The 15,933-nt window shown below is 38.9% G+C and overlaps 1 protein-coding gene across 1 annotated transcript; it reads left to right on the forward strand.

Annotated features, from left to right (window-relative positions):
- Positions 1–286: 286 nt before the first annotated feature.
- Positions 287–10,890, forward strand: LOC135521349 (CKLF-like MARVEL transmembrane domain-containing protein 8). Its single transcript, XM_064947262.1, has 4 exons — positions 287–691; positions 8,923–9,096; positions 9,814–9,933; positions 10,188–10,890. Exons 1-4 carry the CDS (start codon positions 560–562, stop codon positions 10,272–10,274), a joined length of 513 nt encoding a protein of 170 aa, XP_064803334.1. The 5' UTR covers positions 287–559; the 3' UTR covers positions 10,275–10,890.
- The last annotated feature ends 5,043 nt before the right edge of the window (positions 10,891–15,933 follow it).

A 15,933-nucleotide genomic window follows, 5' to 3' on the forward strand; every position in this document is an offset into this window, starting at 1 on the left:
TGCAGTTTAATTGCAGTATAACAGCAGTATGCACCAATTGTTGCATCCGAAATCACACAGCCGACTGCAGTTACTGAACTTTTACCTCAGTTTCAAAACTGCAATCTGCATTCTACTGGCTTTGTCTCTCTTCAGTCTTTGGCTGTAGATTGTTCCTGCTCGGGTCCTCTGAAATACAACACCCTATGCAAACCATTACCAACCATACGAGCATGAAAAGGCAATACTTTCTGGCAGGCCGATGTAACTATCATTAAAAATAAGTTCCTCTTTATGCAACCACTCTCAACTCAGTGACATTTTGGGAATGGTATAGGCCTAAACTGACCAAATTCATACAGTAGGCTTTGTTATGACGATGTTATGAATAACATTCAGACAGGTCATAGATATTATTATCTAAAATAAACAAAAACGAGTTGTTTCACGCATTTAGAGTTCCGCAGATGTCTTGTTGCCAACTCAGGAAAGACGCGTCATTGCCATCTTTCCCACCTTCCTTTGATTTTTTTCTTAATTCAGGGGGGCAGGATCCAAAAGCGGTAGATCGATATTGAAAATGGAAGGATCAGCGACGCGCACTGTGATAACGTCTACCAGCAGCAGCACGGAACACTTTTCCAACTCTACTCTGATTTACGACAGGCAGTTTCTTCGCACTACTTCGGGGCTTCTCGTTTTCGCAGAAATAGTAAGTAGTCAAGTTTCATCGTTCAAAATGTAGGCTACGGGATACGCATAGTATACATCGTCCAAATAAATGCTTATTTGCGTGTTCCTTCTCGACGATGCAACAACAATATGACATAATAAAATATAAGAATACGAACATAAATTAAATGGCTCAGTAGAATAAAATAAACATTTTATAGTAGCATAAATATAATTCAAGAAAGCACTATTTACAGTATAGTCCAATATTTACACGTGTATTGGAGAAGGTGGGAATGGGGGTAGTGTATAAACTGTGGCTGGGGTGTTTGGGGTCCTGGATGATGCTGCGTGACTTCCTCAGGCACATTTTGGGTGGGAGCATGGTCCCATGATGTACTGGGCTGTCTTCACCACCCGCTGCAGGGCCTTGTGGTCGTAGAAGCGGGCAACCTGTCAGGACATTCTTGATGGTGCAGGGGCATCATGATGTTGTGGTGTCTTGACAAGAGTTGTGGTGGTGTTGGTCCATGACATGTCCTCAGTGATGTGGACGCTGAAGAACTTAAAACTAGTAACTTTCTCTACTGCAGTCCGGTTGATGTGGATTGGGGCATGTTCACACCCCTGCTTCTTGAAGTTAACAATCAACTCCTTTGTTTTGCTGACTTTGAGGGAGAGGTTGTTGTCATGACACCACAATGCCAGCTCACTTACCTCCTCCCTATAGGCTGACTCGTTGTCGTTGGTTATCAGGCCTATAACCGTGCTGTCGTCAGCAAAGTTCATGAGGGAGTTGGGGTTGTGCAAAGCCACACAGTTGTGGATGAACAGGGAGTACAGCAGAGGACTGACAACACCCCTGGGGGGCCCCTGAGTTAAGAGTCAGTGTAGAGGAGGTGTTGTTGCCAATCCTCACAGCCTGTGCTCTACCCCTCAGGGAGTTCAGGATCCAGTTGCAGAGAGTGATGTCCTAACTGCAGCACAAACATATTTGTGTCCAAGTTCAATATCATAATTTATTGAAATCACTTTGGCAGTGGCTTTTACCATCTTTCTCACAATAGCTGCCATCAGAATTCATGGTGGGAATCAATACTGTATGACCTGCATGATGGTTTATCACAGATGGTGGCATGACACTGTCCTGAACACTGCACTGAAGTGAAAGGTTTAATTATTTAACATTGTTCAAGGAAATGTAACTGGAGAAAATGAACATAATGTCAACCTACTTCCTGTAATATATGCTTCTTCCTGTAATATAGGCTACTTCCTTTAATATATGCTTCTTCCTGTAATATAGGCTACTTCCTGTAATATATGCTTCTTCCTGTAATATAGGCTACTTCCTGTAATATATGCTTCTTTCTGTAATATAGGCTATTTCCTGTAATATAGGCTACTTCCTGTAATATAGGCTACTTCCTGTAATATAGGCTACTTCCTTTAATATATGCTTCTTCCTGTAATATAGGCTACTTCCTGTAATATATGCTTCTTCCTGTAATATAGGCTACTTCCTGTAATATATGCTTCTTTCTGTAATATAGGCTACTTCCTTTAATATATGCTTCTTCCTTTAATATATGCTTCTTCCTGTAATATAGGCTACTTCCTTTAATATATGCTTCTTCCTGTAATATATGCTTCTTCCTGTAATATAGGCTACTTCCTTTAATATATGCTCCTTCCTGTAATATAGTCTACTTCCTGTAATATATGCTTCTTCCTGTAATATAGGCTATTTCCTGTAATATAGGCTACTTCCTGTAATATAGGCTACTTCCTTTAATATATGCTTCTTCCTGTAATATAGGCTACTTCCTGTAATATATGCTTCTTCCTGTAATATAGGCTACTTCCTGTAATATATGCTTCTTTCTGTAATATAGGCTACTTCCTTTAATATATGCTTCTTCCTTTAATATATGCTTCTTCCTGTAATATAGGCTACTTCCTTTAATATATGCTCCTTCCTGTAATATAGTCTACTTCCTGTAATATATGCTTCTTCCTGTAATATAGGCTACTTCCTGTAATATATGCTTCTTCCTGTAATATATGCTTCTTCCTGTAATATAGGCTACTTCCTTTAATATATGCTTCTTCCTGTAATATAGGCTACTTCCTGTAATATATGCTTCTTCCTGTAATATATGCTTCTTCCTGTAATATAGGCTACTTCCTGTAATATATGCTTCTTCCTGTAATATATGCTTCTTCCTGTAATATAGGCTACTTCCTTTAATATATGCTTCTTCCTGTAATATAGGCTACTTCCTGTAATATATGCTTCTTCCTGTAATATATGCTTCTTCCTGTAATATAGGCTACTTCCTTTAATATATGCTTCTTCCTGTAATATAGGCTACTTCCTGTAATATAGGCTACTTCCTTTAATATATGCTTTTTCCTATAATATAGGCTTCTTCCTTTAATATATGCTTCTTCCTGTAATATAGGCTACTTCCTGTAATATATGCTTATTTCTGTAATATAGGCTACTTCCTGTAATATATGCTTCTTCCTGTAATATAGGCTACTTCCTGTAATATAGGCTACTTCCTGTAATATATGGTTCTTCCTGTAATATATGCTTCTTCCTGTAATATAGGCTACTTCCTTTAATATATGCTTCTTCCTGTAATATAGGCTACTTCCTTTAATATATGCTTCTTCCTGTAATATAGGTAACTTCCTTTAATATATGCTTTTTCCTATAATATAGGCTTCTTCCTTTAATATATGCTTCTTCCTGTAATATAGGCTACTTCCTGTAATATATGCTTCTTTCTGTAATATAGGCTACTTCCTGTAATATATGCTTCTTCCTGTAATATAGGCTACTTCCTGTAATATAAGCGACTTCCTGTAATATAGGCTACTTCCTGTAATATAGGCTACTTCCTTTAATAAATGCTTCTTCCTGTAATATAGGCTACTTCCTGTAATATATGCTTCTTCCTGTAATATAGGCTACTTCCTGTAATATATGCTTCTTTCTGTAATATAGGCTACTTCCTTTAATATAGGCTACTTCCTTTAATATATGCTTTTTCCTATAATATAGGCTTCTTCCTTTAATATATGCTTCTTCCTGTAATATAGGCTACTTCCTGTAATATATGCTTCTTCCTGTAATATAGGCTACTTCCTGTAATATATGGTTCTTCCTGTAATATATGCTTCTTCCTGTAATATAGGCTACTTCCTTTAATATATGCTTCTTCCTGTAATATAGGCTACTTCCTTTAATATATGCTTCTTCCTGTAATATAGGTAACTTCCTTTAATATATGCTTTTTCCTATAATATAGGCTTCTTCCTTTAATATATGCTTCTTCCTGTAATATAGGCTACTTCCTGTAATATATGCTTCTTTCTGTAATATAGGCTACTTCCTGTAATATATGCTTCTTCCTGTAATATAGGCTACTTCCTGTAATATAAGCGACTTCCTGTAATATAGGCTACTTCCTGTAATATAGGCTACTTCCTTTAATAAATGCTTCTTCCTGTAATATAGGCTACTTCCTGTAATATATGCTTCTTCCTGTAATATAGGCTACTTCCTGTAATATATGCTTCTTTCTGTAATATAGGCTACTTCCTTTAATATATGCTTCTTCCTTTAATATATGCTTCTTCCTGTAATATAGGCTACTTCCTTTAATATATGCTCCTTCCTGTAATATAGGCTACTTCCTTTAATATATGCTTCTTTCTGTAATATAGGCTACTTCCTTTAATATATGCTTCTTCCTTTAATATATGCTTCTTCCTGTAATATAGGCTACTTCCTTTAATATATGCTCCTTCCTGTAATATAGTCTACTTCCTGTAATATATGCTTCTTCCTGTAATATAGGCTACTTCCTGTAATATATGCTTCTTCCTGTAATATATGCTTCTTCCTGTAATATAGGCTACTTCCTTTAATATATGCTTCTTCCTGTAATATAGGCTACTTCCTGTAATATATGCTTCTTCCTGTAATATATGCTTCTTCCTGTAATATAGGCTACTTCCTGTAATATATGCTTCTTCCTGTAATATATGCTTCTTCCTGTAATATAGGCTACTTCCTTTAATATATGCTTCTTCCTGTAATATAGGCTACTTCCTGTAATATATGCTTCTTCCTGTAATATATGCTTCTTCCTGTAATATAGGCTACTTCCTTTAATATATGCTTCTTCCTGTAATATAGGCTACTTCCTGTAATATAGGCTACTTCCTTTAATATATGCTTTTTCCTATAATATAGGCTTCTTCCTTTAATATATGCTTCTTCCTGTAATATAGGCTACTTCCTGTAATATATGCTTATTTCTGTAATATAGGCTACTTCCTGTAATATATGCTTCTTCCTGTAATATAGGCTACTTCCTGTAATATAGGCTACTTCCTGTAATATATGGTTCTTCCTGTAATATATGCTTCTTCCTGTAATATAGGCTACTTCCTTTAATATATGCTTCTTCCTGTAATATAGGCTACTTCCTTTAATATATGCTTCTTCCTGTAATATAGGTAACTTCCTTTAATATATGCTTTTTCCTATAATATAGGCTTCTTCCTTTAATATATGCTTCTTCCTGTAATATAGGCTACTTCCTGTAATATATGCTTCTTTCTGTAATATAGGCTACTTCCTGTAATATATGCTTCTTCCTGTAATATAGGCTACTTCCTGTAATATAAGCGACTTCCTGTAATATAGGCTACTTCCTGTAATATAGGCTACTTCCTTTAATAAATGCTTCTTCCTGTAATATAGGCTACTTCCTGTAATATATGCTTCTTCCTGTAATATAGGCTACTTCCTGTAATATATGCTTCTTTCTGTAATATAGGCTACTTCCTTTAATATATGCTTCTTCCTTTAATATATGCTTCTTCCTGTAATATAGGCTACTTCCTTTAATATATGCTCCTTCCTGTAATATAGGCTACTTCCTTTAATATATGCTTCTTCCTGTAATATAGGCTACTTCCTTTAATATATGCTTCTTCCTTTAATATATGCTTCTTCCTGTAATATATGCTTCTTCCTGTAATATAGGCTACTTCCTTTAATATATGCTCCTTCCTGTAATATAGTCTACTTCCTGTAATATATGCTTCTTCCTGTAATATAGGCTATTTCCTGTAATATAGGCTACTTCCTGTAATATAGGCTACTTCCTTTAATATATGCTTCTTCCTGTAATATAGGCTACTTCCTGTAATATATGCTTCTTCCTGTAATATAGGCTACTTCCTGTAATATATGCTTCTTTCTGTAATATAGGCTACTTCCTTTAATATATGCTTCTTCCTTTAATATATGCTTCTTCCTGTAATATAGGCTACTTCCTTTAATATATGCTCCTTCCTGTAATATAGTCTACTTCCTGTAATATATGCTTCTTCCTGTAATATAGGCTACTTCCTGTAATATATGCTTCTTCCTGTAATATATGCTTCTTCCTGTAATATAGGCTACTTCCTTTAATATATGCTTCTTCCTGTAATATAGGCTACTTCCTGTAATATATGCTTCTTCCTGTAATATATGCTTCTTCCTGTAATATAGGCTACTTCCTGTAATATATGCTTCTTCCTGTAATATATGCTTCTTCCTGTAATATAGGCTACTTCCTTTAATATATGCTTCTTCCTGTAATATAGGCTACTTCCTGTAATATATGCTTCTTCCTGTAATATATGCTTCTTCCTGTAATATAGGCTACTTCCTTTAATATATGCTTCTTCCTGTAATATAGGCTACTTCCTGTAATATAGGCTACTTCCTTTAATATATGCTTTTTCCTATAATATAGGCTTCTTCCTTTAATATATGCTTCTTCCTGTAATATAGGCTACTTCCTGTAATATATGCTTATTTCTGTAATATAGGCTACTTCCTGTAATATATGCTTCTTCCTGTAATATAGGCTACTTCCTGTAATATAGGCTACTTCCTGTAATATATGGTTCTTCCTGTAATATATGCTTCTTCCTGTAATATAGGCTACTTCCTTTAATATATGCTTCTTCCTGTAATATAGGCTACTTCCTTTAATATATGCTTCTTCCTGTAATATAGGTAACTTCCTTTAATATATGCTTTTTCCTATAATATAGGCTTCTTCCTTTAATATATGCTTCTTCCTGTAATATAGGCTACTTCCTGTAATATATGCTTCTTTCTGTAATATAGGCTACTTCCTGTAATATATGCTTCTTCCTGTAATATAGGCTACTTCCTGTAATATAAGCGACTTCCTGTAATATAGGCTACTTCCTGTAATATAGGCTACTTCCTTTAATAAATGCTTCTTCCTGTAATATAGGCTACTTCCTGTAATATATGCTTCTTCCTGTAATATAGGCTACTTCCTGTAATATATGCTTCTTTCTGTAATATAGGCTACTTCCTTTAATATATGCTTCTTCCTTTAATATATGCTTCTTCCTGTAATATAGGCTACTTCCTTTAATATATGCTCCTTCCTGTAATATAGGCTACTTCCTTTAATATATGCTTCTTCCTGTAATATAGGCTACTTCCTTTAATATATGCTTCTTCCTGTAATATAGGCTTATTCCTTTAATATATGCTTTTTCCTATAATATAGGCTTCTTCCTTTAATATATGCTTCTTCCTGTAATATAGGCTACTTCCTGTAATATATGCTTCTTCCTGTAATATAGGCTACTTCCTGTAACATATGCTTCTTCCTCTATTGCACTCAACATTACCCATTCCCACCTGGACAAAAGGAACACCTATGTGAGAATGCTATTCATTGACTACAGCTCAGCGTTCAACACCTTAGTGCTCTCAAAGCTCATCACTAAGCTAAGGACCCTGGGACTAAACACCTCCCTCTGCAGCTGGATCCTGGACTACCTGACGGGCCAGCCCCGGTGGTAAGGGTAGGGAACAACACATCCACCACACTGATCCTCAACACGGGGTCTCCTCAGGGGTGCATGCTCAGTCCCCTCCTGTACTCCCTGTTCACTCATGACTGCATGGCCAGGCATGACTCCAATACCATCATTAAGTTTGCTGATGACACAACAGTGGTAGGCCTGATCACCGACAACGATGAGACAGCCTATAGGGAGAAGATCAGAGACCTGGTCATGTGGTGCCAGGACAACAACCTCTCCCTCAACGTGATCAAGACGAAGCAGATGATTGTGGACTACAGGAAAAGGAGGACCGAGCACGTCCCCATTCTCATCGATGGAGCTGTAGTGGAACAGGTTGAGAGCTTCAAGTTCCTTGGCGTCCACATCACCAACAAAATAACATGGTCCAAGCACACCAAGACAGTCGTGAAGAGGGCACGACAAAGCCTATTCCCCCTCAGGAAACTAAAAATATTTGGCATGGGTCCTGAGATCCTCAAAGTTTCTACAGCTGCACCATCGAGAGCATCCTTACTGGTTGCATCACTGCCTGGTATGGAACCTGCTCTGCCTCCGACCGCAAAGCACTACAGAAGTTAGTGCATATGGTCCAGTACATCACTGGGGCCAAACTTCCTTCAAACTCAGGACCTCTATATCAGGCGGTGACAGAGGAAGGCCCTAAAAATTGTCAAAGAGTCCAGCTACCCTAGTTATAGACTGTTCTCTCTGCTACTGCACGGCAAGCGGTACCGGAGTGCCAAGTCGAGGTCCAAAATGCTTCTTAACAGCTTCTACCCCCCAAGCCATAAGACTCCTGGAACAGCTAATCAAAGGGCTACCCGGACCCCTCTTTTACACTGCTGCTTCTCTCTGTTTATAATCTATGCATAGTCACTAACTCTACCTACATGTACATACTGCCTCAAATACCTCAACTAACCGGTGCCCCCACACATTGACTCTGTATCGGTACCCCCTGTATGTAGCCTCGCTTGTTATTTTACTGCTGCCGTTTAATTATTTGTAACTTTTATTTTCTAATTTTTACTTAACTTCTTAAAGCATTGTTGGTTAAGAGCTTGTAAGTAAGCATTTCACTGTAAGGTCTACACCTGTTGTATTCGGCGCATGTGGCAAATACAAATTTGATTTGAGCAAATGCATTTAAATACACAATAAAGTAGACACCACCAGAGTACAGCCATAGCCGACTATGTGTGCATCCCAAGTGGCACCCTATTCCCTGTATAGTGCACTACTTTCTACTGGAGCCCTATGGGCCCTGTTAAAAAGTAGTGCACTATAAATGGAATAGGATACCATTTGGAATGCTGGCTATATGCTTCCCTGTCCCCTCAGGTGTTTGGTCTGCTGGTATGGATGCTGATAGCAGGGACGGAGTACTTCCGTGTGTCTGCCTTTGGGTGGGTCATGTTTGTGGCCATCTTGTACTGGGTCCTGACGGTCATCTTCCTCATCATCTACCTGACCATGGCTTACAACAGGATCCCTCAGGTCCCCTGGACAACTGTGGTACGAGACATACTATGACACATAATACAGCATTATTTGAAACTTGAGTGATTGAGGTTGTTTATTATACATCTAGTAATTGAATAATTGTGGACTATTTATGTAACAGAAAACCAATGGAGGTAACTGCCTTGATGGTTTTGGGGGAGAGAGCAAATAGATGAACCAAGTCTTTATGAATGTGATCAAATGAAACCATTCTATTATGTGTACTACCCTACAGTATCTGAAACAGCCAGGAATCCTGTTGTTGTCATTCTACAGGGCCTGTTCTTAACAGTAGTGCTACAGTGATGTATGTGGTGTTCTACAGGGTCTGTTCTTCAACAGTAGTGCTACAGTGATGTATGTGGTGTTCTACAGGGCCTGTTCTTAACAGTAGTGCTACAGTGATGTATGTGGTGTTCTACAGGGTCTGTTCTTCAACAGTAGTGCTACAGTGATGTATGTGGTGTTCTACAGGGTCTGTTCTTCAACACTAGTGCTACAGTGATGTATGTGGTGTTCTACAGGGTCTGTTCTTCAACAGTAGTGCTACACTGATGTATGTGGTGTTCTACAGGGTCTGTTCTTCAACAGTAGTGCTACAGTGATGTATGTGGTGTTCTACGGGGTCTGTTCTTCAACAGTAGTGCTACAGTGATGTATTGTATGTGGTGTTCTACGGGGTCTGTTCTTCAACAGTAGTGCTACAGTGATGTATGTGGCGTTCTACAGGGTCTGTTCTTCAACAGTAGTGCTACAGTGATGTATGTGGTGGCAGCAGCAGTAGAAACAGCCTCAATCAGCCATGCTGTTAAGGGACGCCATAACTACAACTGCTGGGTAGCATCCACAGTAAGAAAACCACCTTTGACCTCCCAGACAGACATTTAAATCACGCCAACTTTTAAAATATACCACAAATATGATTTATGATTACAGCGATATTAAAATATACAATATTAAAATGCTAAATATGCCTACAAGACATATAAGAGATGTATGATGCCACTGTGTACCATCCATAATGCTATCTATTTGGTCCATTTAAGCCTACTCATACCCAGTATTGTACTGAATTTGAATGTTTTCATCCGTCTGTTTTTCAGTTCTTTGCCTTCCTGGTCACGCTCTGCTATGCAGGAAGTACATATTTAAGTTTTAAATTCTGGCGCTCGAGGGATGAGGAACAATAACCAATCACAAAGGACAGCTAAAGTATATCCGTTATGGAACGCATGAAGGATCTTGAAAAGTACACACGGTTAAGTGTAATAACCACTCCTTCCCTTTGGAAGACATTTCTCTTTTATTTGGTTTCTGTTATATTTCTGTTATTTTAGAGTTATGGTGTGTTTCATCTGTTGGAATGACAGAGCCTGAACCTCAGTGATGCTTTTACTTCTTATTCACTCATGAGTTTAAAAAAAATACATTTGGATGAAAATGACTGAAGCTAACAAAGTGACTATTCTATTTTTCTGAAGCTGGAGATCAAAGCTTTATCTCCAATATTAAAATGGATTGGACAGTAATGTTGTCCCACACTAGATGGTGCTACAATACAAGGCTAAGAAACAGGGCCGATGAAGAACATTACAGTCAATTCTCTTTTTGATCATTCAAAAAAAAATATCATATACGAATAATAGATTTCACTAATAGGAGTCAGCTACACTGAACAAAAATTTAAATGCAACATGCAACTATTTCAAATATTTTACCGAGTTATGGTTCATATAAGGATATCAGTCAATTGAAATAAATTCATTAGGCCCTAATCTATGGATTTCACAAAACTGGAAATACAGATATGCATCTGTTGGTCACAGATACCTTAAAAAAATTAGGGACGTGGCTCAGAAAACCAGTCAGTATCTGGTGTGACCACCATTTGCCTCATGACCACCATTAGCCTAATTGGGCTTTGATTGTGGCCTGTGGAACTTCAATGGAGTGGGACAAAAATTCAAGATGGCGTGGACTTTTGTAACCCGTGTATATATATTTTTTTCTTTGTATATATTTCGGTAATATTTTTAACCTCAATTTCAGCATAGTTGTGGTATGGATCTGCTATTTTCTATACTTTAGAACCCCCCCAACAGAAGCCAGCCAGCTGACAAGGTACAAAACCTCAGCCCGATGTCCGCACAGGGCTATTCAAGCCCCTTGAACAGGCAGTTAACCCACTGTTCCTCAGCTGTCATTGAAAATAAGAGTTTGTTATTAACTGTCTTGCCTAGTAAAAAAAATAAAAAACCCAGAGCATATAAGACTGCTTTTTTCTCTACCACATCTCCACATCTCTGGATTCCTACCGCAAGCTCAGAACCCTCATCGCAGTGAGCTAGCTGCTATCCAAGTGGCTACTCCTGGCTAACGTCTCTGTCCCGAAGCAAGCACCAGTTACCTTGGAGCTAGCCTCGTGCTAGGCCCATCTCCCGGGTAGCTGAAGAGGTCCATCAGCCACTTCTTTGGCTACAATAGCTATTTTGCCAATTGGCCTGGACCATTTTACTGCCTACACAGAGCCCTGCCATCACGACTGGTCTGCCGATGTAACCGTCCAAGTGCGGTTTAACAGACTCTTCCGTCGCGATGTCCCCCTAATGCCTTTCTGCTAGCTTGCTAGCCCCGGCCCGCTAGCTGTCTGAATTGCTGTGTCAAATCAAATCAAATTTTATTTGTCACATACACATGGTTAGCAGATGTTAATGCGAGAGGAGCGAAATGCTTGTGCTTCTAGTTCTGACAATGCAGTAATAACCAACAAGTAATCTAACTAACAATTCCAAAACTACTGTCTTATACACAAGTGTAAGGGGATAAAGACTATGTACATAAATATATATGAATGAGTGATGGTACAGAGCAGCATAGGCAAGATACAGTAGATGGTATCGAGTACAGTATATACATATGAGATGAGTATGTAAACAAAGTGGCATAGTTAAAGTGGCTAGTGATACATGTATTACATACAGATGCAGTGGATGATATAGAGTACAGTATATACGTATACATATGAGATGAATAATGTAGGGTATGTAAACATTATATTAGGTAGCTTTGTTTAAAGTGGCTAGTGATATATTTTACATCATTTCCCATCAATTCTCAGCTCGCCTAGCTACTCACTGGCCCCTATGATAACTCGGCTACGCATGCCTCTTCCTAATGTCAATATACCTTGTCCATTGCTGTTTTGGTTAGTGATTGTCTTATTTCACTGTAGAGCCACCAGCCCTGCTCAATATGCCTTAGCTAGCCTTTTGTTTCACCTCCCACAGATGCGGTAACCTCACTTGGTTTAAGTGGTGTCTTTAGAGACAAAACCTCTCTCATCGTCACTCAGTGCCTAGGTTTACCTCCACTGTATTCACATCCTACCATACCCTTGTCTGTACATTATACCTTGAATCTATTCTTCAGCGCCCAGAAACCTGCTCCTTTTACTCTCTGTTCCAAACGCACTAGATAGACGACCAGTTCTTAGAGCCTTTAGCTGTACCCTTATCCTACTCCTTCTCTGTTCCTCTGGTGATGTAAAGGTTAATCCAGGCCCTGCAGCACCTAGCTCCACTCCCATTCCCCAGGCGCTCTCATAACTGTAAAAGCCTTGGTTTCATGTATGTTAACATTTGAAACCTCCTCCCTAAGTTTGTTTTATTCACTGTTTTAGCACACTCTGACAACCCGGATGTCCTAGCCGTGTCTGAATCCTGGCTTAGGAAGGCCACCAAAAATCCTGAAATTTCCATCCCAAACTATAAAATTTTCCGACAAGATAGAACTACCAAAGGGGGCGGAGTTGCAATCAACTGCAGAGATAGCCTACTGAGTTCTGTCATACTATCCAGGTCTGTGCCCAAACAATTCGAGCTTCTATTTTTTTTTAAATCCAACTTTCCAGAAACAAGTCTCTCACCGTTGTCGCTTGTTATAGACCACCTTCAGCCCCCAGCTGTGCCCTGGACACCATATGTGAACTGATTGCCCCCCATCTATCTTCAGAACTTGTACTGTTAGGTGACCTAAACTGGGACATGCTTAACACCCCAGCCGTTTTACAATCTAAGCTAGATGCCCTCAATCTCACACAAATTATCAATGAACCTATCAGGTACAACCTCAAATCCATAAACACGGGCCCCCTCACAGATGTCATCCTGACCAACCTGCCCTCTAAATACACCTCTGCTGTCTTCAACCGTTGCCGTTCTTCACTGCCTCATTGCCTGTGTTCGTAATAGGTCTGCGGCCAAACAACCATCCCTCATCACTGTCAAACGCTCCCTAAAACACTTCAGCAAGCAGGCCTTTCTGGCCCGGGTATCCTGGAAGGATATTGACCTCATTCCGTCAGTAGAGGATGCCTGGTTATTCTTTAAAAGGGCTTTCCTCACCATCTTAAATAAGCATGCTTCATTCAAAAAAAATTAAACCAGGAACAGATATAGCCCATGGTTCACTCCAGACCTGACTGCCCTTGACCAGCACAAAAACATCCTGTGACGTACTGCATTAGCATCGAATAACCCCCGGGATATGCAACTTTTCAGGGAAGTTAGGAACCAATATACACAGGCAGTTAGGAAAGCTAAGGCTAGCTTTTTCAAACAGAAATTTGCATCCTGTAGCACAAACTCCAAAAAGTTCTGCGACACTGTAAAGTCCATGGAGAATATGAGAACCTCCTCCCAGCTGCCCACTGCACTGAGGCTAGGAAACACTGCCACCACCAATAAATCCACGATAATTGAGAATTTCAATAAGCATTTTTCTACGTCTGGCTATGCTTTCCACCTGGCTACCCCGGTCAACAGCTCTGCACCCCCCACAACAACTTGCCTAAGCCTCCCCATTTCTCCATCAACCAAATCCAGATAGCTGATGTTCTGAAAGTGCTGCAAAATCTGGACCCCTACATATCAGTTGGGCTAGACAATCTGGAACCTCTCTTTCTAAAATGATCTGCCACAATTGTTGCAACCCCTATCACTAGCCTGTTCAACCTCTATTTCATATCGTCTGAGATCCCCAAAGATTGGAGAGCTGCCGCGGTCATCCCCCTCTTCAAAGGGGGAGACACTCTTGACCCAAACTGTTATAGACTTAAATCTATCCTACCCTGTCTTTTAAGGTCTTCAAAATCCAAGTTAACAAACAGATCACCGACCATTTCGAATCCCACCGTACCTTCTCCGCTTTGCAATCTGGTTTCCGAGCTGGTCATGGGTGCACCTCAGCCACGCTCAAGGTCCTAAACGATATCATAACTGCCATCGATAAAAGACAATACTGTTCAGCCGTATTCATCGACCTGGCCAAGGTTTTCGACTCTGTCAATCACCACATTCTTATCGGCAGACTCAACAGCCTTAGTTTCTCAAATGACTGCTTTGCCTGGTTCACCAACTACTTCTCAGACAGAGTTCAGTGTGTCAAATCGGAGGGACTGTTGTCCGGACCTCTGGCAGTCTCTATACATCAATGATGTCACTCTTGCTGCTGGTGACTCTCTGATCCACCTCTATGCAGACGACACCATTCTGTATACGTCTGTCCCTTTTTTGGACACTGTGTTAACTATCTTCCAGACAAGCTTCAATGTCATACAACTCTCCTTCCGTTTTCTCCAACTACTCTTAAATGTAAACGTAAACTAAACTAAAATGTAAAAGTAAACTAAATGCATGCTCTTCAACCGATCGCTGCCCGCACCTGCCCGCCTGTCTAGCATCACTACTCTGGACGGTTCTGACTTAGAATATGTGGACAACTACAAATAACTAGGTGTCTGGTTAGACTGTAAACTCTCCTTCCAGACTCATTAAGACACATTAAGCACCTCCAATCCAAAATTAAATCTAGAATCGGCTTCCTATTTCGCAAACAAATTATCCTTCACTCATGCTGGCAAAAATACCCTCGTAAAACTGACTATCCTACCGATCCTTGACTTCGGTGATGTCATTTACAAAATAGCTTCCAACCCACTACTCAGCAAACTGGATGCAGTCTATCACAGTGCCATCCGTTTTGTCACTGTTAGAGGAATTCTAAATTCCTATATGTTTTGTAGCCAAAACCAAAATCACACTCTATCTATTTCATAATAAGTTGTAAGTTTATAATTTTTGCATGAAATAGATCTAGACTAGACTTATTCTTATTCTTAATGAGTACTGACCCAAAATACAAAGAACATTACATTTTAAAGGGAAGATAAAAATTACATCATCAGTTCTCACACTCTCTCCGATCCACACAATAGCGCAGTGTCTTCAGGTCTGGAGATTGTCTCCTACTCCCCTCATAAATTAAACATTCCAATCTGTCTAAAAGACCTCCACTAATGGAACATCAAAGAACATTCTTATCTTTCTGAAAAGATATAGCCTCCTTCTCCCTTAAACCCGCAAGGTACAGACAATTCATTCGTTTTACCTACAATTTCAGTCCGAGTTTAACTAAAAACCCATACATTTCATACCATAACATAATAGTATTAAAACTTAATGGTTCTAATAGAAATGTATACATAATTAATCATTTTAACTATAATTTCCTCCAACAAATCCTCCCTTTGATTAAATATTATACATTCAAATCTACATCTAGTTTTATCAAACATAAAAAATAAAATATGAATAAACTTATAACTAACCTTATTAAAAAGGTTTATCAGATTTATCATACGAATAGACTTTATAACCAACATTATTATAAATGTTTATCAGACTCTTCACCCATCATTAACCTCTTGAAACTCGGGGGGTGCTATTTCATTTTTGGATGAAAAACGTTCCCGTTTTAAACAAGATATTTTGTCACAAAAAGATGCTCGAC

This window comes from Oncorhynchus masou, chromosome 29, assembly GCF_036934945.1.
Source record: "Oncorhynchus masou masou isolate Uvic2021 chromosome 29, UVic_Omas_1.1, whole genome shotgun sequence".
In the NCBI taxonomy this organism is placed as follows: domain Eukaryota; kingdom Metazoa; phylum Chordata; class Actinopteri; order Salmoniformes; family Salmonidae; genus Oncorhynchus; species Oncorhynchus masou.

Coding starts and splice junctions, on each gene's coding strand:
- LOC135521349 (XM_064947262.1), top strand. CDS start 560: ATGGAAGGATCAGCGACGCGCACTGTGATAACGTCTACCAGCAGCAGC. Junction 692..8,922: donor TTCTCGTTTTCGCAGAAATA/GTAAGTAGTCAA, acceptor CTGTCCCCTCAG/GTGTTTGGTCTGCTGGTATG. Junction 9,097..9,813: donor AGGTCCCCTGGACAACTGTG/GTACGAGACATA, acceptor GGCGTTCTACAG/GGTCTGTTCTTCAACAGTAG.